Genomic DNA, 23895 nt, shown 5'->3' with positions numbered 1-23895 from the left:
CTCACTTCATCCTTTTAAACGTTACGGCGCTGGGCTTCTCAACAGAAACGCGCCAGCATCTAAAATTCTGAGGGCGATGATTTCCAGCCTGAATTCTAGACCCAGGCAAACTCATTCCTGTGTCAGGGTGAAAGAAAGAGTCAAGCTCTTTGGAATTTAATCCCCTGAAGTGGTCCTGAGGAGAAGGTAAATTTCAGGGTTAGGAAAAAGGAGCCCACCAAGACATAAACCTTCTAGAAGTTAAAGATCTCTGCAATGAACTGAAAGGGATACAGTCTCGGCAAAGTGGGACAGGGAACCACTGGCTGGGGGATGTTGTTAGGCATTCTCAAGTCTTCTCACGGGAGCTGGTTGCAGTGTGTGCACCCCAGGGTTATCTTGCTGCACGGCTCCCTGGTTACAAGAGTGATGAAATCGATGGAACACCCGCCGTGTTTGCACATATTGGAAGGAAAACTGAATTTATAGCAAAGGGTTTGGGAACGCAGCAGTGATAAGCACATAGAAACCGAAGAAAATCACGCTTAAGAGAGACAAAAGTAAAACGTTGTGCAAGAAAGGAAATGGAATCATATTCTATTATATGGCTTGGTTGAGATCAGTGTTTACACAGTCATAATAATGTACACACTAAATATTACTCTAACCCCAAATAATAATATAACCATGCTGGGAGGAAGGAGGAAGGGAAAGTGTGTGCGTAGTGTTTGTGCGTGTCATGGGAGTGATGAAGAAATACATCAATAGCTGATGCCTAAAACTGAAAAAAATCAGGAAAGTAGCATTGGAGGTGTGCTTTCTGTGGGCACGAGAACACCAAAAATACCAACTGAATTGGAGCCGCTCGCCTACCGGGAGTTGGAGAGGAGCAGGTGCGGGGGACTGCAGGTTTTTGTTAAAAAACGAAAGTTCTAGAAGTATCAATATTTGGCTTCTTCAACTATGCCCAGGTAAAACGTTAATTTTAAAAAAATAGACATTTTCCCAGGGATTCTATAGAAAATAATGCTTGTGGCATCAGGCCGTTGCTCACAGCACGGTGGGGTCGAAGGGAGGAGGCCATGGGGAGAGGCAGCAGACAGACCACCGATGGACGGGTAGAAGAGGGGAAACAGAGAGAAGCTGAATCCCTGCAAGACACTGCAGGAGCAGCCAGGCCCGCAGGCCTGACAGCAAGCTTCAGTTTTAGGGTGACTTGAGGGAGCCCCTGTTCCCTTCAGAGAAGTGGGACTGTGTGGAAGGCAATGTCCCCATCCTGGGGATGGGTACCCCCTCTCTGGCTGGTTAGTGAACCCACCCACCAGCCTCCTCTCCTAGCCCTTCCCGGTTATCCCCCTCTCCAGGTATCTGGGACCAAGTGCCACATACATGGTGGCCTCAGTCACCGCGTGTCACCACAGCCTAGAGTCCTATCCCGCACAGAGCCAGCGCTCCAGTGAAATAATTCTTGGAGGTCCGCAGGGAGAGCCGCCTGCTCCCTCCTCGGAGTCCGCTACCTGTCTTCCACCTGCAATGTCCTCCCAGGTGCTGACATCTGGCTCCTTCAGACCTCAGCTCCTGACTCTGGATGTTCCCCAGGAGCCCAGCCCACCCTCAAGGGAGGGAGACGGGGTGTGCAGATGCTCGGGGCACAGGTGTCCACGTGGTCTTCGGCCAAGCTGTCAGGTTCCGCGCTACCCTTGCTCTGGTCCAAGTCTCTTCAGCCAGTAGTCAGGGCGGCAATGTGTAAAGAAGAGGCTGGGCCAAGGGACAGTTGTACTGCCTTTATTCCCCTTCTCTCTTCTCCTCACCCTCCTGCTGTCGCCCGCACACTCTGGGGCTGTGGGGTGGCCACATAGGGCCAGACATCAAGGGTCCACACGCCTGGGCACAGCTGTTCTGCCACCGAGCCCCCCGAGGGGTGCTGTGTTGGCCGTGGTGGAACGCATCAGGATCGGAGGCTCAGGTTCTGCCCCCGGCCTGGGTTCCTAGGGCTTGAGGCCCACCTCATCTCTCTGGCCACTCACCTCCAGCTGGCCCAAGACCGGGGAGTACAAGGGGAGCCGGGGAGAGGGCAGGCCCAGGTTCTGGGCTTGAGGTCTTGGCCAAATGGGCTGAGAAGTCCAACTGGACAGAGGGAAGCCCTGGCAGATCTCCAGTGGGAGGTGATGATCCCAAGCCCCCTCCCCACCACCAGCCCTGGGAAGCGGGTATGATGCCCAGTCCCCTCACTCCAATACCCAGGTGCTTGTTAATTTGTTTTAACAATTAAAAAGGAAATGTAAAAGCTGGTAAAACGAGAACCCCTATCCGTACTGGCACTGCTGAGTTACCATTATTGCTTCAGACCCTTGTGGTCTGGCCAGAAAGGAGCTCCCACCAACACTGGCCCAAGGGGAAGAGAGCATTTAGCACCAGGGACACAGGGTTCCTGTCCCCGCTGGGGTAGGGGTCTCCCAGGAGAGGGGTTGGCCGTGCCCACCTACAGCTACAATGACCATTTGACCAGTGCCCAGCCTACTGTCTGGACCCCTCTTGTGTCCTGAGAGGGGAAGTGTATAAGAACAGGAGACCCAAGTCCTGGGACAGGGTCTTGCTACCAGCTCCCCACACCCATCTCCAGCCTCTGCTTGTCAAAGTCTGGCCTCATGGACCAGAGGCCCAGCCTGACCAGGGCCCCCTAGGCTCACTAAGGCTGCAGGGAGGGTAGCAGGTGACAGGGCCACCAGCCCCTATGGGAGAGCCCAGCGTCAGCAACAGGGGGTGGAAAACTCATTGGAGTCCCAGCCTATAGCCCATTCGGGGAGATCAGACTTTTCTTAGGAAAATGTGGGCCAGCTCTGAAGCTGTCAGGCACTGGGACCAGAGGTTAGAAATAGCAAAGGGAAGGGGGAAGCAGGGAGGGGAGGACCCTGAGGACGTCATGGAAGCCCAGAGATCACAGGGTGCAGGAGAGGAAAAGAGCTACAGTAAAGCAGGAGCCTGAGAGACAGGGCGCTGACCCCATAAGAGGCTGGAATTCCCAGCCTTGGCGTGGGAGGAGCCTCAGTACTGGGAGCCAGACAGGGAGCTTTCCCCTCTCGCGGAGGGGACCACTTTTTCTCCCCAGAGGACAGCAGGGGCGTCAGAGGGTGCGTACATAGACTCTGGCTGGCACTGTTCCTGCTACAGCCCGAAACTCAACCGGGCCAGGGCACTGCCCCCTCTAAGCCCGGAGAACCATCTGGGCTGTGTGGCTTGGATTCTAAATCCTCAAATCACTCGGGCTCCTTGGGCTTGCCCACATCTGTACATAATAAAGTGCTTCGTTTATTGATGATTAAAATGTCCCCAGCCCCCTGCCCCAGTGCCATGGGCCTTACAAGGAAGTCAGAGGGGTCCTGACCCCCTCAGCCCTTGGGCTGATGGGGCCAGTCCCCCCCCAACCCGCCCCCTGGGCTCAGGCCTCTTCCCACTCCAGCCATGCTGGGAAGGTGGTGATGCGGGGGCAGTCGAGGGGTTTAAGGTGCAAAGAGTATAACAGACAAAACTGTATAAACACAATAGGAAAGAGCTTAACTAGGAAACAGGTAGCTTATGGAACCTTCCTCCCCATTTCAAAGGCAGGAATGGAGACGTTAAATGACAACAAAAAAGGATGTCCTATTAGTGCTGGCCTCGTGAGGGCAAGCGTTGGGCACAGGCTGGGTGGGGCTCTCCCGGTACCCCCGACCCCGACCCCCAGGGCCTGATCGTGCAGGCTCCTCGCTCCACCCGTGAGCACAGAGGCGCAGGAGGGACGAGGCCGCTGGACACCAGCCAGGGGCAGGCTGTGGCCAGGCCCAGGGAGTGGCTGAGGCCTGTGCTGCCTTCCAGGAGCAGAGACAGACACAGACACAGACGTCTCTAGCGTGGGAGATTCGGCTGGGGCAGCTGGTGAGGGATGGGCTGCTCCGTGAACAGCTGCCCTGCCCCCTGCCCCACTGATAGCACCTTGAAACCTCAGAACATCTGCCCGGGCCTGCTCCTTAGGGCCCTGGTCCCTGGGGTCGACCCATGTGCAGGGGCTCCTGGGCTGCAGTGCCTGTGGGAGCCAGCCCGTCTGCCCACCCAGGGCCTGGCCCACCACACCCTGAGGCCCGGCAGCTTTTGGGGACACCTTCCCCAGGGCCCTCGGTGCAGCCGGGGGCAGGTCGGGGATGCCGTGGGGAAAGCAAATGCCTGGGGTCCAGCCCCCGCCCGCCCCCCCTCCCCACGGTGCACAGCTGTGGTCGTCGCACCTCGCCACGCACGCCCACCCCACACAACCCCCGGCGTCCGGGCCCAAGTCCCCGCCTCAGCATCCGCAGCCCTCACGGTGGGCCCACAAGTCCTCCAAAGGGGGACGGCACCCCAACTTTTCCCCAAACCCTCCGGGATGAGGGGCGAGCGAGGGGGCCCAGGACGGGCGGGGATGAGCAGCTGAAGGTGACCTGGGCTGGGCCTGGCCGCCCCCCTCTGGCTGAGGCCTCAGCGGAGCAACCAGTCACACCTGCTCCCCAGGTCCCTCTACACCCGTACCTGCTGCCTCCAGCGCCCCCCTCACCTGGAGGGGGGTGCCGTCAAGAGTTTCCTCTCTTTTCGTTTTCCTTCACTTCCAAAAAACAAACAGACAAAAAGTAAAGGCTTCAAGGAGCCGCTGAAAGGGGGCACTTGGGAGTGAGGTGTCCTCCGCCAGCTCTGGGGGCTGCCAGCCTGCACAGCCCCCAGGGTCAGAGGCCCCGGGCAGAGCGTGTCCAGCCAACTCTGGAGGTGTTGCTCCCCCCCGCCCCGCCCCACGAGGACGAGTGGAGGGTCCTGGGCCCGTGCAGCAGGCAGGCGGTTAGTTGTTGGTGTTCAGCCTCCCGCCGGGGCTGGCAGCGGTGGGGAAGAGCGGCGGCGGGGGAGGCAGGGTCTGGGGCAGCCCGGGCAGCAGGGGTAGGGCCTGGGGCGGGGCGGGGGCCAGGCCCGGGGCTGCGGGGGCGCTGTCGCCGGCCAGGGGGTGGCTGACGCGGAAGCACTTCTCCTTGTGCGCCTTGAGCATGTTGGAGAAGCGGAAGCGCTGGCCGCACACGTCACAGGGGTAGGGCTTCTCGCCGGTGTGCGTGCGCCGGTGCCGCTTCATGTTGGGCCGGCTGGTGAAGCTCTTGCCGCAGATCTCGCAGATGTACGGCTTCTCCCCTGCGGGGTGGGTGGTGATGGGCCGTGGGGAGTTGCTGGCGGGCCGCTACGCCCCCACCCCCCACCCCCGCCCTGGGCCAGCCTCCGGGGGGCCACGGAACCATCCCGGCCCGGCCCTGGCACGCTCGGATCCTTGCCAGCCTGTACCAGCCTCGCCCGACCTGGGGAGGCAAGGACGCCGGCGCTGGGCCTCCTAGCGGAGAAGGGGGCCCGGCCCGGTGCGGAGCGCCTCCCCGTGGGGCGGCCGTACCTGTGTGGGTCTTCATGTGCTCATCGAAGTACTGCTTCATGTTGAAGTCCTTGCCGCACCACTGGCACATGAATTGCTTGTGGCCGATGTGGATGCTCATGTGCGACCGCAGCTGGTATTTGTACTGGAAACGCTCGTTGCAGTTCTGAGGGCGGGGTGGAGGGTGAGGGCGTGAGACCGGGCGCAGAGCAGGGGAACAGCCTTCAGGGAGGGAAGTGCGGGCCCGAGACCACAGGGCTGTGGGAAGGACTCACATGGGGAGGGGCTCCTGGGCAAGGAGGTGTGGATGCAAAGGCCAGCCGAGGTGCTCCTGGGGTGGGGCAGTGCACGGGCACAGGTGGAGAGGCCATGGGCATGCAGGGCCCAGGCAGGAATGGGGGTCAGGAAGTGGGAAGAGGCCACAGAGTGGAGGGAGCCCTCATGTTTAAGGCCCTCCCTCCTTCCTCCTGGTCCAAAGGCGCCCCCACCTCATCCCCACCTGCAGCTCCATCTCTGATCTCTCTGCCTAAGATGCTCCTTTCTCCACCTCTCCAGAAAGCCTGCCCCATGGTTCCAGCCCATGCAGACTTCCCACCCTGAACCTTCGGGGGTTGGGTTAGGGTGGGGTGGCAGGGGTGTGGGGGGAGGTGCAGGTGGGCAACCAGGTAAGGATGGAGTGGGAGGCAGACATCAAGGAGGGGCCCCTTTCTTTCTGCATCCTATCCTCCAGTACCCCAACCCCTGGTTTTCAAGCAGCTGCTGCCTCTGATCCCCGCCCCCGTCCAGGATGGCTCCTGGGGCAGGAGGAGAAGGGAGCTCACCTCGCATCTGAACGGCTTCTCCCCGGAGTGCTGCAGTGAGTGCACCTTGAGAGACATGCTGCGTTTGAAGGACTTCCCACAGGTCTCGCAGGTGAAGGGCATGTCCTTGGTGTGGGCTACAGGGCAGGCACCATGGCCATGACATCTCGGGGGGACCCATCTGGCTCCTCCCAGGGGACCCCTGCCTGACCACCCCCGAGATCCGGCCCAGATACCGCCTCCCAGGACACCACCTACCCTGGGGCCTGCCCCACAGCCTCTGTCCCCCAGGCGAGGCCCCTTCCCTCCCGGCTAGGTCTCTCTGTTTGGTCAGACAGGCATGGAGGCCCTCCTGGTTCTTCAGCGTCTGGCCTCACTCCCAAAGCTTCGGGGAAAGATAGAAGGATTTCAAGTGGGACTGGCCTCGGCTCAAATCCTGGCTCAGCCACCGGCTCCCTGCGTGGCCAATGGGTGCCTCCGCGAGCCTCAGCACCCTCTTCTATAAAGAGGGGGTAGAGTGGTCTTGGGCCTCCAGGGTGGCTGGGTTTTACAGACGGTGACACCTGTCAAGGCCTCAGCCTTGGGTCCCATGCCATCCAGAGGGAGTTAGTTACCTGCGCTCCTCCCAGAACAAACTCCAAGGAAGATCTGGGAGGAAGCAACTGGAGACACGGAGGGCCCCCCTCAGAGTTCAGAGCTGGGGAATCCAAGCCCAGGAAGGACCACCAATCCTGGGTTAGCCAGCATGCTTCTGGCCGATACCTAGACCCCGGGGTCCCAGCTCCCAGTCAGTTCATGCTGGAGGCCTCTAGCACTGTCTGGTAGACAACGGGGGTAAGGCCTGGCCAGGGCACACTGCCCCTCCTTGGCTACCCCTCTCTAGAGCACCAGGCCCCAAGTGGGCAAAGAAGGGAGGGCCACCTGGACACCAGACTCCCAGGCAAGCCCACCTAGAGCGGAGGGAGAGCCATGCCCAAGGCAATGAAGTGGCCCAAAACACACTTGGGGGCCTCCTTACCGTGTCCAGGTATGACCCCTGGGGGAGGGTTGCGTTCAGAGAAGCCTGAAGCCCTATCAGAGGCACAGCTGTCCTCAAACTGAGACTGGGCCTGTGTCAGCCCCTATGGCACTTCATGTGATTTAGAAAAAGGTGCTCTGGTGGACACAGCCCCGTGTCAGGATGCACAGCCTGGTTGGCAGTGTGCTAGCTGGATTCTGGTCCCCACCTGCCATCTTGTCCAGGAGTCCTTGTGCCATGTGCAACCTGCCCAACTATGCATGGCAGCCCTGGCCCCAGAGCCTGTCCAGGACACACCTGCCACTGCAAGCAGCCCCCCACCCCCTACCTCCCAGCTACGAGGGGCCTTCTCACCCCTTCATATTGCCCTTAGATTGTGAAGTGTTTCCCAGAACACCCAGCAGCTGGCCCGCTTGGACCTCAGGCTCCATCCCTCACCAGCCTGGACTTACCGACCATGTGCTTGCGCACGTGAGCCATGGTGTAGAACTTCTTCTCACAAATCTCACAGGAGAACTTCTTTTCTGCGTAGCCGTGCACAATCTTATTGTGCTCGTGGAGGGACCAGAGCTTCTTAAAAGCTTTGCCACACGTCACACACTGTGGGGTGAGAAGACTTTAGGCTCTGGGTCAGGACCATGTGACCTAGGACTAGTCACTGCCCCTCTCTGGGCCTCAGTTTCCCCACCTGAACTGTGCTGGAGAGAGAGGCCTTGATGTCCAAGGACCAGCCAGATGTGATGTTCTGAGAGTTGGGGGTGGTAACTCCCTAAATACTTACCCACCTACCCACCCACCCAGGGTGGGTCCCTCATCCTGAACTCACTAGGGTCAGGGGCCACCTCTTCCAGGAAGTCCCTCCTCTGTGCTCATTTCAACAAGGCATCTTTCTACAAAGAAGAGACACATAACTGGCTGAAGGACCACAGTGGGTGAGGAGGCTACTCAGTTCATGGAGAAGTCCCTCAGATAACAGGTCCTGGCAGAGCTGGGCCATTTTCTCTGCTGCCTCCCCCTGCTGGGACCCATGCCCTGACACCATGGAGATCCCCAAGGAGACAGATTCCAAAGGACTGGGGACTGTAGGAGGTACAAGGGCCTATCAGGCAATAGACGGTGGCGGGAAACTTGAGGGCCACACTCCCCTCCTCCTCTTCTCCTGGGCCCTTGTCCTACCCGTCCCTGCAGCAGGCCAGGGCTCGGGCAGAAACTGGGTCAGGGTGCCCAGGACAGAAGAGGTACAAGCGTCTTTCCCCTTCAGGAGGGAAGCTCAGGTGTGTGCACACGGAGAGTCAAAGGGCAGCCCAGCAGGCCGGCAAGTGGGAGCGTGGGCACGAGGGTGGGGCAGGCATCCAGGTAACCCCAGATAACACTTTCTCCACAGGGCACTGCAATTAGCAATTAGTTCAGGCAATTAGCACCCGCCTACCTACTGCCCCCCAACCTCACTGCCAGTCAGAAAAGGCAAAAACCAGCCTGGCTGGCCCTGTGCTGCCTGCACCCTGAAAGGCCGGGCTGGCCCAGACTCAGGCTGGCTCAAGGCTTGGCAGCCCGCCCAACTCCCCTGTTTGGCCCCGGCAGCCCCTGTGCTTCCCAAACTGCTCATCCGGTCCCTTTTCCCAGGCCCAGGCCAGCTGGTACCTCCAAAGAGCTGAATGCAGGGGTTTCTTCCTGCTCCGCTGCCCCTTGCTCCTTTCGGCCTTTGCAGGAAGTGGGAAATGGCGCCCCCTTCTGGGCAAACCCCTCCTCCCCTCACCTGTGCTTTCGCGCAGTGCACAGTCTGAGAAATTATACATGGTGGCCCTGTTGGCCTTGCGGCAGCCCAGAGATTTACTAAAACACTGACTCATCCCTCCTCAGAGCTGGCTGTCCCCCAGCCTCACATGTTCAGACAACTCGTTCTCCCGAGTCCGGGCTCCCCTCTGCCCCTCTGGCCAAGGGTACTGTTTGTTCTACCCCTATCTGCACGTCTCTGCAAGTGCTGAAGCCCAGCTCTATCCACCTCCTCCAGGAAGCTCTCCCTGACGTTATCCCTTGAGCTCTCACCACCCTGGGCTCACCCTTGGGCCCGGGCTGGTCCCACTGTCCAGGGGACCAAGCCTGGTCTCTGCAGACTGTGTGGGCAATGCAGGTAGCAGGACACTGGGTGCCCGGGGCCCAGTTCCAGCCTGGCCCAGCCTGGATGGCTGCCCCTGTGGGCCCCGTGAACCCACCCCGAGGCCCACCTGGATGTTGCGCTCGCAGTCTGTCTGCCGGTGTAGCAGCAGCTCACTCTCTAGCAGGAAGCGCTTGCCGCACTGGTCGCAGATCTGCATGCGGCTGTGGGTCACGTTCATGTGCTTCTCCAGGTACCAGCGGTTGTTGAAAACACGCGGGCACTTCTGGCACGGATGGTGCTGCTTCTCCTCCAGCTTCACCTTGGCCCCCAGACCGTCAGCGGCCTGTGGCCCTCGGGCTGGGGCAGGAGACCCTCCTGCAGGTGGCTTTGGCCGCTTCCCACCCTGCCGCCCAGCCTCCTCAGGCTCAGGGAGGCCCCGGCGCCGGGCGGACCGCGTTGCCATGCGACTGTGGGGAGGGGCGTCTGCCCCGCTGCCGCGGTACCCCGGCCCCTGCCTGCCCCCCGCCTCCCCATCCTCCTCCCCATCCTCCCCCTCCTCCTCCTCCTCCTCCGAGCTCTCCTGACCCTGCTCGCTGTGCCCCTCCCCCTCCTCCTCCTCCTCCTGCTCGCTGTGCTCCTCCCCCTCCTCCTCCTCGTCCTCCTCCCCCTGACTGCCGCCCTCCTCCTCCTCCTCCTCCTCCTCCTCCCCCCCTCCACTGCCACCGCCCTCCTCTTCCTCCTCCTCCTCTTCCTCCTCCTCCTCCTCGTCGGCCTCCTCATCCTCCGAGTGTCTCTGCAGCCCGTCCTCCCCGCCCAGCACCATGGTGGCCGGGCCTGTGGCGGTGCCCGGCTTCCCCTCGGGCCCTGTGGACACGTGCAGCGTCTGGTTGTTGAGGTTCACCTCCACGATGATCTGGGACTGCTCCCGGTGACTGTAGGTGCCAGAACCCCCAAGCTCCTCCTCCAGCTCCTCCCCGCCCTCCAGCTTGCACAAGCTCGCGGGGGGCCGGCCGGCCTCCTCGACGCCACCCTCCTTCTCCTCCTTGAAGAAGGGCTGAGCCGGCCCGATGGTGGCAGGCACCGTGCCACCTGTGGCCCCAGCCCCGTCCTCAACGCGCACCGAGTAGGGGTCAGGGCCCTCACGGGCGTAGATCTTGGGCAGGCCTGGGGCGTCGGCCTCCTGCTTGATGTCACAGTAGTAGGGCGGTGCGGCCGGGGTGCAGCTGGCGGCCGGCTGGGCGAGGGCCACGGCGCCGGGGCCCGGGGGACCGAGGGAGCGGGCGTCCAGCAGCTCCTGGCAGGATGCGGCGATGTCGGCCATCTGCAGCAGCGAGGCGGCGCTGAGCACCTCGTGGACGTTGGCTGCGTTGACCAGCAGCTTGGACGTGTAGATGAAGTTGAGGATCTGCTGCAGGCCGCCGGGTGCCAGCGCCTCCAGGGACAGCTCCACGCGCTGCAGCTGCTTGTTCTGGGTGAAGAGTGAGTGGAAGAACTGGCTGTAGGCGGCCAGCACGCCCTTGTGGGCCGGGAAGACGCTGCGCTGGGGCACCAGCACCAGGTCCACGTCGCACAGGTCAGGCTGGAAGAGGCGCTGCTCGTTCAGGCGGCCCATCAAGCAGGCGAAGTGCAGCGCCACGTCCTCCACCAGTGAGAACTCGGCCGCCGGTGAGTCCGTCGTCTTCTCAACCAGCAACTGGGGGGCAGAGGGCACAGGTCAGGTCAAGGCCATCTGGGAGGTGGCCACCCACCCATCACTCCTGGTTCCATGTTACAGGGAAGGTGCCGAAGCCCAAGCAAGGACGAGGGGGAACCAGGATTCAAGCCCGAGTCTGCTGTTCCTCAGAGCTCAAACTCGGGTCATGACCTTCTGAGGCTGCATGTCAGCCCCTGGGTCAGTGGTTAACTTTTCCTGGCCTCCAGCTCTTCCGCTGTGAAATGGGAGAAGTCGTCCGGAAAGGGGAGGGGAAGAGGAAGAAAGGGGAAGGAAAAGTTTCAAGGGTGACCAACGGTCCAGGTGGGCCAGGAACCTAGGGGTTTCCCGGGATGCGGGACTTTTGATGCTAAAGCCAGGGCTGACCCCAGCAAACCAGGACTGGGTTGTCTCCCCAGAGGCATCCCTTCACCATTTCTGGGCCCCATGGATCCTCTCTTCCACACTCACTCACATACGAATAAAGCCAAGCCTGCCTAAGCCCAGACGGCTCAAGAACACGTCGGGCTCACTGCTCTGCCTCTGGCCACTGCACCCCTGGGGCAGCACCCGAGGGAACCCCTCAGCTCACCCGCAGCAGCCCTCAAGGTCTAGGCCTGAGGCCTTGCAGAGGCAGAGACTTTTGTGAAGAAATCCAGGCCCACGGCCCCACTGCCCTGTCGGAGGAGGCTGGTGAGGTCCAGCCGTCCCCTCCTTCCTCGGCCGGAGCTCGGGCCGGGCTGCTGCCTGTGGCCTCAGGCCTGGCGGCAGCAGCTCCCCACCACACCACAAAGGACACAGCTGTGTTACCTGTCCACCGTGCTTGAGGCAGGAGGCCCCTAAGGCTTGTCCCAAACCCTTTTCTCTCTAGGTCCCCAGACCCCAGGGTCAGGTGTGACCCAGGCCCAGAGGTTCCGAGATGGCCTCCTCATGGAGGTCACACCACTGGGGGCTTCTGGAGCCTGAGGGAGGCCCTTGGATCTGGTGGGTCAGATTCCTAGACCCTTGGGCCGCATCCGGTACCTGTGAATTGCCCAAAGTAATTATTCCTGGTTGCACCACAGTGGCTGCCCCAAAAGGTGGGCAGCACAGACAGGCAGGCTGCCCAGTCCCTTGCACGGGTCCAGCGCACAGCAGATGTTCAGTTAACATCTGTCGACTACCTGCCTGGCTGGACCAGCCCCGCAGGTTCCAGGTTCTGGCCCTCCTCAGGCCCTGTCCAGCTAAGTCACAGCCTCCTACATTTGAGGGTACCTTGCTGCACTGCAAAGACATCAGCTCCCTGACGCCGTGCACCTGTCTGGAAGCCTTCGGATGAAACCCCAGTCCTGTGCATCCACAGCCCACCCCTCCCCTTCATGCCAGTCCTTCCGGTCACCTGAATGAGAGGCTCTACCCTGGGCCTTGGGATGAGCCTCAGGGAGCCTCCAGGGGCAACCTGCTGACAGATATGCCCTGGGTTTCACCCTTCACATCCAGCAGCCCAGGACAGCACCCATGCTCCCCCCACCCCCTCTCTTGAGTTCTCCCCCAACACCTCCTTCCCCCCAGCCAAGCAGCCACCCATCTGCTCGTCTGTCTCGGGGCTGCTGGCCCGTCCAGGCCTGATCAATCTAATGGGGATAAGATGCCAACCCCCTCCCATCTCCATCCACTGACTCATTGTGATTCATCTTCTGGGACCAACCCCTATTACATAGATGGGGAAACTGAGGCTCAGAATGGGAGGGTCCCACAGCAAGCAAGAGCAGAGCCCCTAGACTCTTAGCTCTGCTAAGGCCACCCAATCTGTGCTGGACTAGACACTATTCCACGTGGAACTATTTCTTGGCCTTTAATGACTTAAAAAGCAGGATGAGGCATGTGGGGACCCTCCCACCCAGGGGACCAGCTGTGCTTCCCCAGACCCCATCACCACCTCCGGCGACCTGCACCCTCCTTCCCAGAGCTGCTGCCACCTGCGAGTCGGTGAGGGGTCAGGGTGCAATTGGCTGTAACGGGTTCCTCAGGGCCTCCAGGGGCCAGGCAGTGGTGGGGAAGTGGCTTGGATAAGGACCTGGCAATGTCGGACCTGTTGTGGGGTAACCCACCCTAGGGCACAGGGTTCTGGTCCACTGTTCCTCCCCCTTCACAGAATGCCCTCCAGTGCCTGCCTGCCATGGGGCAAGGGCAATGCCCGACACTTCCCTTGTGCAGATCTGGTCCCAGGATCCAGTGAGGACCCCTCTGGCCTCAGCAGGGGAAGAAGGGTTAAGCTAGGGGGTAGTGCTGCCCCAAAGACTCCATTTCCAAGGCAATACTCCCAGCCCAGCCAGCACCATCCTTGGCCCTTGAGGGGCCCAAGAACCTTACAACCAGGCAGCCTGACTGGACTTCCTTGACCGGGCACATAGATGCTGCCTAAGTCCATAACTGGCAGCCCCTCAGCTGGGCGCAGCTACCCCCTAGCCTAGTACCTCCCACACAGGGCCACCAGCTGTGTCTGCCTCTCCGGCCAGATGTGCTGGCTCCCTGAAGCTGCAGATGCCCCTCCCCATCTGGTTGTGCCAGCTGCAGCCACACACCCCACCCCCAAGTTCAGGCCAGCCCAGCTAAGATACAAGACCAGGGGAGTGGTCAGGCACTTGCGTTGCCAGGGCGTTTCATGCCCTCAACCCTCCCCCCAAGCCAGGCTGGGGGAAGGCCAGGTGCCAGGGACACCTGCCGAGGCTGCCTTACCATGGTCAGACCCTTCCACTCCTAAGGGGCACTCTGCCTCACTGTCACGAAACCACCAGATTCCTACCCTGCCCTGGCATCTCCCTGGAGGCCCTAGGATGAAACCTGGGCGTCCATCTGCACACCCTACTCCTATGTCAATCCTTCCATCGCTGGGCAGCAGTGGGTGGGCCCAGACTGAGCAAGGGGGCACAGGCTCATGACTTCCAGCCTCCTCCTTTTAGGGAGGAGGTGTCTATGCCAGCCTCCTCTCAACTCAGGCCATCCGTCCTTCCGGAGAAACAGGCCCAGAGAGGGCGGGAGACCGGCCCAAGGTCACACAGGAGTTTGGACCGGAGCTGCAGGCGTCCCCCACATTCCGCTCGGCCCAGGAGCCCCGAATCCCCAGGCAGGGCGTCTCCAGCGCCCACGTGGCCCAAGGCCCAGGCGGGAATCCGACCTCCTCCCTCCCCCCATCACCCAGTCCGAGGGCGGTGCCGTCCGGGCTCAGAGAAGCGCCCCCCTCCGCCAGTGCCTAGCAGGACCTCAGCCTCTCGTGCCCGGGCCCCAACCCCAGGAATTTAACCCCTTACACGCCGACGGCCGCGTCAGAGCGCCGCATTCCCAGCCCGCAAGGACCCAGAGAAGGGGTCGGGGAGACCCGGAGGGGGGTAAGATCCCTCACATCCCTCCACCCGAGCCGGCCGGCCGTGCGCTCCAGAGGGCAGAGCGCGCAGGTGGGCGGATAAGCGGGGGGACAGGCAGGGCCTTGCGTACCATGGTGCCGTGGCGCTGGGGGCTCACAGGGCCCCGCGGGATCGCGCTGCCCCCGGCGGCCAGGCCGGGGCCGCTCCATGAAGAGCCGCGCTGGGGGCCGCCCCCGCGCAGGGCCCCGCGACCATGGCCCCCGGGGGCGCGGCCGGGCGGGCTGAGGCGCAGGGCCGCGGCGAGTCCAGCCGCCGAGCAGCTGCGGCCCCAGAGCCTCGGGCGCGGCGGGCGGGGGGCGCGGGGCGCCGATTGGAGCCCGCGCGTCAGCTGGGGCCGCCGTCTGGACGCTTAAAGGGCCAGGCCGCCCTGCGCGCCGGCGGGGGCCGCGGACACGCGTGGTGCGCGCCGTCCCGGTGCAGCCCGCCCCTCCTCGGGCCGCCGGGGCCCCTGGCCAGGACCCGCCGCTCCTATGCTAGCGGACGGACCCCGGCCTCACTCTCCGGCGCCGAGCCCCCTTTCCTCCGGGAAGTTCGTCCCGGAGTCTAACCTCGGTGTCCTCCAGCTGCGCCACAGAGGCGGGGTCGGAGTAGGAGGCGGCCCTGAAATCGGTAGGCTGGGCTCCCCCCCCGGCCCCCCCCGGCCCCCACAATCAGCTGCAGGAAAGGCTTACCCCTGCTCCCCTGAGCGACCTCACACTGAGGGACCGAGCCCCCGTATCCTAGCCGCGTCACCATCCCCACCCTCCGGCCTGGGCTGCTCAGACTTTAGGGTGAGCCTAGGATCGACAAGTAGCCTGGCCGCCCCCCGCCCCACCCCAGGACAGCTCAGGGTTTGTTTTGGTCTGTGCCTCCAGGACTTGGTTCTGGTCGACCCCTATGACCCCTACCTGGTGGCTGCCTCTGGCTGCCCAGGGCCGCCCAGGGCAGGAGATGCAAGAACCCGTACCGCAGCTGCATTGATGAAATCCTTTAATGTGACAGGCCCAGAGGCCTAGGTCCCACTGTGTCCCACAGCCATGTGGCCTGATGGCTGCTGAGAGGCCGCCCTGCTCCGTCTTTGCTGGGGAGATGCAGCCAGGCCTGCGGAATGCTGCTCTGGCATGGACACCAGTGGGGGCTGGGGGCTGGCTGTGCTGGCAGGAGGCTGCAAAGGAACACTGGCAGGCTGAGCAGGCAGCAGGGTGGGGACCACAGGGTGCTGGGCCGGTCAGGGTCTAGGTGGTGTCTGGGCCGCCATTGTGGCGAGGGGGCCTCTCGTACGGCCCATGTCATCATTCAGATGCCTTTCTGTGCCCCCAACTCCAAGCTGATGGCTGCCCCATCTTTGGTCACTCTCACGTTGCCCCCATCCTGCAGTACCACAGAGTATCCCCCTACCCCTCCGCTCACATGTGCACTTGTGCTTACACACCCACCCATGCCTGGCTGTAGCAGTGTCCCCTGAGTATGCCACCTTACTCATGAGTAGGCAGGAACTCTGGGGCCTGTTCAGAGTGACTTGGTTCTGGGTGCCAGGGGAAGGAAATGGAGCAGAGGCCAAGATCCCCGGCAGGCGCCATCCTGTAGTTTGATGTCTGTCCTGTGAAACTGCAAGGGCCTCCCCTGAGGCCAGGATGGGTAGGCCCTTACGACAGGGCCATCCCAGCGTCAGGGAGAACACATCTCATGGGCCAAGATGGGGGTGACCAGAGAGCGCCAAGAGAAAGAGGAGGAAAACACATAGCCACATGGAGGGTGAGGAGAGACCCTGGTGAGAAAAGAGATGGGAAGAGAGGAAGGGGCACAGGTGGGGACATGCCCCCAGAGAAGGCCACTGCAGACATCCCGCACTTCTGTGGCCGTGGTGGGTGCAGAGGCAGCTGGCTCAGCTGCCAAAGACCTCAAGCTGAGGCCGGGCCAGAGCAGCCTGCATGCCTGACCAGCCCATCGCCTCAGGGCTGCCTTCCACTTCTTCCTCCATCCCAACCCACTTCCTCTTCTGACTCAGTGGATCCTTGCACAGGCCTGGGAGGTGGTAAGAGAGGAACTGTGTACCCACTGGTGGGATAAGGACAGTGAAGGTACAGCAGGACAGATCACACAGCGAGACACCAGCGTCAGAAGCCAAGAAAAGGGAGGCTGGAGCAGTCTCCCCCGCGGGGTGGGAGGAGCCTGGCCGAGAGGGCTGCACAGGACACTCCTGGGCCCACTTCCCAGCCAAGGTTTGGCAGGGGGTGTGGCCAGTGTGACCAAGGACTGAAAGCTGAGTAACACTAGGGCAAAAGGAGAGGAAGGGTACTCCAGGCAGAGAGAATAGCACCTGCACAGGCCAGAAGGGAGGATATAGTTAAACATCTGCAGGGAACTAGAGGATTTGATGTAGCAGAATCCAGATTCTCGTCTGGTGGGAGTGGCCGGAGGGCGATAGGCAGAATTGTTCTCTTGGCCTTTGAAAGAGTCATGGCACAGGATCTTCCCCCTCAGGGTTGGTCAAGGCAGGCTTTCTGGAGGGCGTAGGGTGGGACCAGTTATCGGGGAGGGGGATCCCAGGCCAGAATCGCGTGCCACAGCGGCAAGCCAGGAGTCTGTGGAGACAAGGGCAGGGCTGGGTGATCCTCAGACACTTGGGACTGGGTGCTGGCAAGGTCAGCAGAGCCACACCCCTGCCTCTAGAGGCCAGCTCATGGGTTTTCTCACAACTTCCCTAAGCTTCTAGACCAAACTCCTCTCCCGTGTCGGAGAGGAGGAAGAGATTCAAACCATGCTGGGGGGCAGCACATGTGTGCGTGTGCGCGGAGCAGGGCTCAGCCTCCCTAGGCGGGGCATGGAGCTGGGTAACTGTGATGGGGGAGGGAGCGCAGGGTGGGCAGGGCCAGAAAACATAAAGGGACAGCGCAGCATGGGGTTGGTGGGGTGGCAGGGAAGTTCCACCTTCCTACTAGGTGCTGACCCAGGGCTCTGCCGGTCTCTGGGCGTGGGGTTGGAGGGGGTGCGGATTGCTCCTGTCCTGAGCTCAGCACTAACAGGCTACAGCTGTAGGGGGGTGGGGGCCTAATTCAAACCAGCAGGTTGCCCAGTTCCCTCCCAGAGCGTAAACGTCATGGCCTAGGCATTCAGGGCCTCCCTAGCATCTACCAGGATCCTCTCCCACCCTGCTGGTTCAAGGGGCCCTGGGCCTCTCACTAGTGATTGAGCCTGGCCCTCCCTGTAAAACTTGTGGGACAAGCACTCTGCTCTTGGAGGCAAGCCCAGGGGCTAGTGTCCCTGAACAATGTGTGTTTAGTTCCAAGCATTTAATACTCACCACTCGTAAGATAGAGGAGTCCTTAGTACTGAGGAGTTGTATTATAAAGGTCAAGCAAATTACCTAGCTATCCACCTAGAAGTGTCGGAGTGGAACTTGAACCCCGGCAGTCTGACTCAGGCCCCAAACCCTTAAGGGCTGTGCCACAGAACAGTTGCTCATCGAGATCTTTTATTTCTTCAAAATAAAATCAGATTGGGCCACTGGGATCCTTCTCGGTCTTTCTCTGGGAATCTGGCCTGGTGGTAGAGGTTTTAGTTGCAGGAGACCCTGGGTGACCTGAGACTGGGAAGTTCCAGCCCAGAGCCCTAACCCATGGGCTCTCTGGGAGGCTGATTCATCTCCAGACCGGCCCAGGAAAGGACGAGCACCCCGGTTCCCATGTCTGGTTGCACCCTCTTTCGGGGTTTATGAGCCGAGAGACTGGCAGTCTAAGGACCATTAGCCTCATGTTACAGAGGAGTCAGGCCTCCAGATGCAGAACGCAGGTGTCTGTCCTGAGAGCTTGGGTCACATTTTCTACCCCGATGTCTTCAGGACTCTAGGCTGGCGGAAGAGACGCAACCCTCCCCAGGCTAGTCTGGGTCCTGCCGACCATGAAACTTGGCTCATGAAACCCAGTCTCTGGAGCTGGAGTTCGATAGCTGTAGGTGGTGAACAGTGGGTCTGGGATCTCCAAGAGGCAGAAGTGCTTGGCCCAAGCTCCGTGTAGCCCCACTGGAGGCCTTCTGATTCACGGGGAGCAGAGCAGGCAGGGGCGATGGAGCACTGCCCCTACCTTCTACTGGAATCTTTAAAGAAAACCGTCCATGAGAGCCTCTTGGTCCTTTGTGTGTGTTGCCCAGGTGGGATTTCCTTGCCTCACGCTCGTCAGGCGCTGACTGGAGCTGCCGAGGGTCTGTCTGCAAGAGGTGCAGTCTTCTTCCAGGGTGCCAGCTCTTCTCCCTGACCTTTACAGCATCAAAGAACTTCTCCCTGCTGAGCAGGAGTCCTCTTGGCACTCTGCCCAGTTCATTCTATCACCAGTGCCTCATGGGATTCACCTCTCGCTCTGGGCAGTGACAGAGTACATTCCCTCTCTCAAAGACCAGCCGTCTGAGCCCAGGCTCTTCCCACGTGAGCCATGGCTTCCAGCCCCTCACCTGGCCACACAGTTTGTGTCACTCACTCTGCACCGGCGGAGCCTCCTTTCGCTTCCCAACACTGATGCCTAGCCAGTCAGTGTTCATGGTCACTCGTGAGAGGGGCATTTCCCTTGAATTCTCTTGCCAGCTAATTCAGAATAGAAAAAACCAAAGTCTTTGACACATTTCCTCCCAATACTGCCCAGCTGATCAAGAAGATCACTATCAGAATTTGATTAAAGATCCTTGTGTTCTCTAAAAAATAAGACCCTAATGGAACCTCACTTGGGGATTTCCCTACAGCAAACAGACTCTACACTTTTATTTAAATTTTAAGGCAACATATCCAGATTTGCCTGTTTTCAGGAACTGCCTGACTTGGGGGTTTACTGTTAACTTTGAAAACTGAACCTCTGCCAATCTTACTGTGTGAGGTTATGTTGTATTCACTAAGAAAGTACAAATACCTGTGAGTTCTGAGGAGAATAAAGTTAATTGTACTTATCCTGCAAATTCTCATGTGGATGCTAAAAATATCACCATGAATGTTTTCTCCAGGAGAGAGTGCTATGTGCCTGCCTGGTGAACCACTGTTAGGGAGGGAAGGTGGAGGCTGCAGGTGGCGTAGCAGGGAAACATGCTGTCCCTAGGCAGCATCTCACAGATGGGGGGGACGTAGTCCCTCCTCAGCAAAGGCATCTGTTATATGCAGGTCACCTCAGCTGGATGACAACAGAGCCTGAAGAAACGTGGAGTTGGCAGGGGAAGCAAGACCAAGCACCATCACTGGTTCTCTGCGTAGGTGAACATTTCTGCCTGACGTTCTCTCTAGCTCCACCTCGTGCCCTACCACTAATACTCGGCCAGAAGACGAAAACAAGCCACAGACGGATGAGATGAGGTCTCTTCACTGGCTGGGTCAGCAAGGAGACTCAGTGTCTCCTTTTCCATTTCAGAAAGACTATTTGAAGTCTGGATGAATAAAGAAGGATGAAACATGCACAGACTCAAACTTAGACTAAGTATATATTTTAATGTCTACAAGGCCCCCCTTTCCAGTTTTAGGGAAATTTAAATGAAGTGTATACAAATCAGACATTACCAATATGTACAAAAGTATTTTCTACAGTTTTTGAACAATACCAGCTATATCATGTTTCATTTGCAGTAAACAGGACATTACAAAACCAGTCCAATAATGCCTTGTCTATTAAGAAGCACAATACACATAATTCAATTTTATTTAAAAAGTAACTTAAAATACAGAACAATCCCCTTTATGAAGAAAAGCTATTTCTGTAGTCCATTCAGTAAACACACAAGTTGAATGCTGCAGCTGAGGGCTGTCCTTTTCCATGGAGAAAACAAACGAGGCTTCTAGGGCCCACCTTTTCAGGGTAAAATTCTACCCACAGCACAACAGGCGAAGTTATTGCCTGTGGGAGGCAGAATTCTAAAATGCCCCTCCTCCTATTTCATGCCCCAATCCCAGGAACCTGTAAATGCGATACCACTTCTGTGATTATGTTCTGTGGCACAGCTGACCTTAACACAGGGAGACTATCTCAGTGGGCTTGATCTAATCACACAAACCTTAAAACAGAGGAGGAAGGCAGAGAGACCTGAAGCATGAGAAGAAGGCCTCGATGGGCCATTGCTGGTTTGAAGATGGAGGGAAGCACACAAGAAGGAATGCGAGCAGCCTTAAGGAGCCGAGAAAGAGGACCCCGGCTGACAGCCAGCAAGGAACTGAATACTGCTAACAATCTGAATGAACTTGGAAGCAGATTCTTCCCCAGAGCCTCCATAAAGGAATGCTGCCCTGCTGACCCTTGATTTCAGCCTTGTGAGACCCTGAGCAGAGAATCCAGCCATACTGTGCTGGACTCATGAGCTACAGAACTGTAAGCTAAGAAATGAGTGCTGCTTTAAGCTGCAAAGTTTGGGGTCATTTGTTACACAGCAATAGAAAACTAATACACTGCCCAAAGGTAACTCTTCTTAACGTAATTAGATTTGGCAGTTTTTGTTTGGGTTCTAAATGCAGTTTCTTTCCACTGCATATTATTAAAGCAATATTCTCCTCTGTAGGCAACTTCTGAAAACCCTTCATATGATCGCACATTGTTTTGTATTCACTATCAAGTATGTTTGTTTGACTTAGGTCCTATTTTCTAATGTATTCTCATCTATCAACTTGGCAAACAACTGGCCACAACCCTGTTTATGAACCTTTTATGGGTGATGGTTTTAATATATCCAAGGTCACCCCTCCATCCATCAGGGGTGGTCAGATCCCTCCAACTGAGGGCTCTTTCCCACTTCCCAAGTACACCAGGCAAGCCCTGGGGTAGGATGGCACAGAGTTCTGCATCAAACATCCAATATGAATTTCTTCTGCATAACTGGATTAAACTGGCACTAAGGTGATTAAGTACACTTGGGGAAAAAACTCAAACTAAAGGTTAAAAAAAGTCTCACCAGGGCTTCCCTGGTGGCACAGTGGTTGAGAGTCCGCCTGCCGATGCAGGGGACGCGGGTTCGTGCCCCGGTCTGGGAAGATCCCACATGCCGCGGAGCGGCTGGGCCCGTGAGCCATGGCCGCTGAGCCTGCCTGCGTGTCCGGAGCCTGTGCTCCACAATGGGAGAGGCCACAACAGTGAGAGGCCCGCGTACCGCAAAAAAAAAAAATCTCACCAGTTTTTACAGGTCAAATCATTTTTGCAGGAACCACCCAAGACTGTGAAAGTGTGTAATCTATGCAGTACTGCACACCCCGATTCCCTGTCTGTTGTCGTAGGTTTACCATCTCACACAAGGCTTCACTGAGTCAGTGCAGGCCACTGAAACAGGGAAACATGCTGGCGGGTGCTGAGAACAGTTCAACTGCTCTTGCATCTGCCTCTTACTTGAAAGACTTAAAAGTAAAGCCCTGCAAAATGTGCCCAGGATGGTGGCAGGGAGATCTTGGTGTTACTTTTGAAGTCCACTCTCCAATCAACTCCTCCAGGGACACACGCATCAGTTCTGTGCAGCAGACCCCAGTGGCCACACAACCCCATGCCAATCCTGCCTGCTCCACGGCCTCCAGCCCACACCTGTGCTTGAGAGAGGCCCTCCAAATATTTAAAGTGAATAGAGCTTAGAAGGACCCATGTTTGGTGCCAATGAATTTTTAAAAATTCATTTCTCTCTCTGACGGAATTCTAATGTATAGTATGTAAGAATAATGCACCAAAAGGTACCAAGCACCAAAGCATGAACTGGAATAGAATTGTCTTTTTACAAACCGAACTTCTGATAGTATTTATTAGAAAGCACATAAAACATTAGGGCTTTAGAGACAGTGCAGGTATTTATAGTTAAGGCTGATTTACTCTTCTTAACCTCACCCGCCAGCCTGAAATAATACACTGGGCTGTATGGTGACTACTTTTCTGATCCTCTGAGACAACAAAGAAGTAAGGAATGAATTAAGAACCCCAGAGCCACTGCCTTATACTCCTGGCTACCATCAGTATCAGTTCTGGGCAGTTTGTTTTTAAGAGCACACATGTATAAGGTTCTGTGTAATTGGTATACAAGTATTTGGTCACCTTTCACAGTTCTCCTTCACAGTTCTATGCTTGGCAGCGTACATGCTAAAACCTTAAAAACGGGCAAAAAGAATCTGTATTCTAAGAAATACATGAGATGGAGAGAAATAATCTAGCTAAAATAATATTGCAAATTATATTTAAATTTCATGATTTCTTGATTCAAGAAAATGAAATTCATTTCCATAGTTGGCTACTGTAAAATGTGGCATACAAATATTTTTAGGAGACATATCTGTATTTTAAATTCTACGCACATGTAAATGAACAAATAACAATTATAAGTGTCTATTTTTCAACTTCATCTCTAATATTGAAACAGAACAACAGACTGCCATTAAGTTTCTTAAACTTTTAAGTTACCAGATATTTACAAATAAGATCCAATTTGTATCAAAAAAAGGGGACACTTTCAACTATATCTGCTGCTTTCACTGGGACTCCGATGATGAGAGTAACTTCGGTCACTTTCACTGTCAGAGCCATAAGATCTACAACTCCTGTATAACAAAACAAAAACAGAAATACCTTTTAATTGTCAGCCCTTTGAATTCCTCTTGTAGCTTCTTTTTTGATATGAGTGGCCTGAAAGCAAGTGGCTTGAAGAGGCACAGCATAGTGGGTTGGCGAGTGGGGTACTGACTGTGGCAATACTGCAGACTTTTCAAAGATGTCAATGACAGATGGTGGTAATATCAGGTTAAGATAAAATAAAGAAACTTCTTGGGGAATTACTTGAAATCCACTCATATATGTGAGAATAATTTTCCATGTTACCCAAAATGAACATCAATATTTAATTAGACTGAGGAAGTAAGGGAAAAAAGGCCCACAAAGAGAGTTTCATTAAAAGGCAAGGAAATCAAAATCAAATCAAAATGGGAGGCCAATGAGGGGTGAGGGTGAGGTGGGGCAGGGACAGGACCACTGGGAGAGTGAGTCAAGAAGACTTGGTTATGGTCACCATTGAGTTATTTCGAAAAATATTCACAGAGAGCCAGTCACTTTACTAGATGCAAAGGGCACACACAGAGTAGACTATGTAGAGTTTCCTGGGGCTCAAGGATAGTATAGAATAGGGGGCAAGATAAATAAAGCACATGCGGCGAGAGGGCAACAGATCTCAGAGTGAGCAGCAGGAAGGGCTTCCCTGGGGCAGTGAGTGGGCTGCAGTGGAGACCTGCAGAGTAGTTGAGAATTGGCTATTTCAAGAGGCAGGAGGGGACATGGTGAAGTGGGCATGTGACTCTCTAGGCAGAAAAAGAAAAAGGTTCCAGGATGTTAGTGCAGGGAAGACAGAAAAGCCCAAGCTGGAGTTGGTAGGCGGAGAGGCCTCCATGCAATGCTGAGGAGCATGGACCTGCCCCTGAAGGCAGTGGGGCATCCTTGAAGAGTTTCAAACAAGGGAGTGTCCAGATCACACTGATACCCTACAAGCACGACTGACTGTAGTTGTAAGGTATGGGGGAAGGGTAAGACCAGAAGCCACCAGGAAA

At 57.6% G+C, this 23895-nt stretch overlaps 2 protein-coding genes and 1 long non-coding RNA gene across 13 annotated transcripts in view; 1 reads left to right on the top strand and 2 right to left on the bottom strand.

The window, feature by feature from the left end:
• Positions 1–1748: 1748 nt before the first annotated feature.
• Positions 1749–15438, bottom strand: ZBTB47 (zinc finger and BTB domain containing 47). Of its 3 annotated transcripts, none has more exons than XM_004277878.3 (6): positions 15284–15438; positions 9430–10995; positions 7657–7804; positions 6208–6323; positions 5408–5552; positions 1749–5157 (listed from the first exon to the last, which is right to left on the bottom strand). In XM_004277878.3, exons 2-6 carry the CDS (start codon positions 10912–10914, stop codon positions 4820–4822), a joined length of 2232 nt encoding a protein of 743 aa, XP_004277926.1. In that variant the 5' UTR covers positions 10915–10995; positions 15284–15438; the 3' UTR covers positions 1749–4819. The 3 variants fall into 3 exon arrangements, with proteins under 3 accessions (XP_004277926.1, XP_033257926.1, XP_049571355.1); XM_033402035.2 differs by lacking the exon at positions 15284–15438 and adding an exon at positions 14467–14820; XM_049715398.1 differs by lacking the exon at positions 15284–15438 and adding an exon at positions 14467–14820 and having other exon boundaries at positions 5020–5157; positions 6208–6252.
• LOC117195863 (uncharacterized) lies at positions 12511–22441 on the top strand. Its single transcript, XR_004475742.2, has 2 exons — positions 12511–14360; positions 19516–22441. It is a non-coding gene; the product is annotated as an uncharacterized LOC117195863 (long non-coding RNA).
• The window catches only part of NKTR (natural killer cell triggering receptor), a 49186-nt gene continuing 45107 nt past the window's right edge, over positions 19817–23895 (bottom strand). For all 9 annotated transcript variants that reach the window (XM_033402032.2, XM_004277871.4, XM_033402023.2 and 6 more), the window contains one exon: positions 19817–22899. In XM_033402032.2, coding sequence (XP_033257923.1) covers positions 22812–22899 — 88 coding nt within the window. In that variant the 3' untranslated portion in view covers positions 19817–22811. The remainder of the gene's footprint in view (positions 22900–23895) is intronic.

Source organism: Orcinus orca, chromosome 10 (genome assembly GCF_937001465.1).
Source record: "Orcinus orca chromosome 10, mOrcOrc1.1, whole genome shotgun sequence".
Classification (NCBI taxonomy): domain Eukaryota; kingdom Metazoa; phylum Chordata; class Mammalia; order Artiodactyla; family Delphinidae; genus Orcinus; species Orcinus orca.
The sequence above is the reverse complement of the archived record's forward strand: the minus strand, read 5'-3'. Positions and strand labels throughout refer to the sequence as shown.

What these genes read in the sequence shown, in the direction of transcription:
- ZBTB47 (XM_033402035.2), bottom strand. An exon ending in ACTGCGAGCGCAACATCCAG is followed by an intron (nt 7,805 to 9,429) that starts GTGGGCCTCGGG and finishes CTCACCCCACAG; the next exon opens with TGTGTGACGTGTGGCAAAGC. An exon ending in AGAAGCCGTTCAGATGCGAG is followed by an intron (nt 5,553 to 6,207) that starts GTGAGCTCCCTT and finishes CCCCGCCCTCAG; the next exon opens with AACTGCAACGAGCGTTTCCA.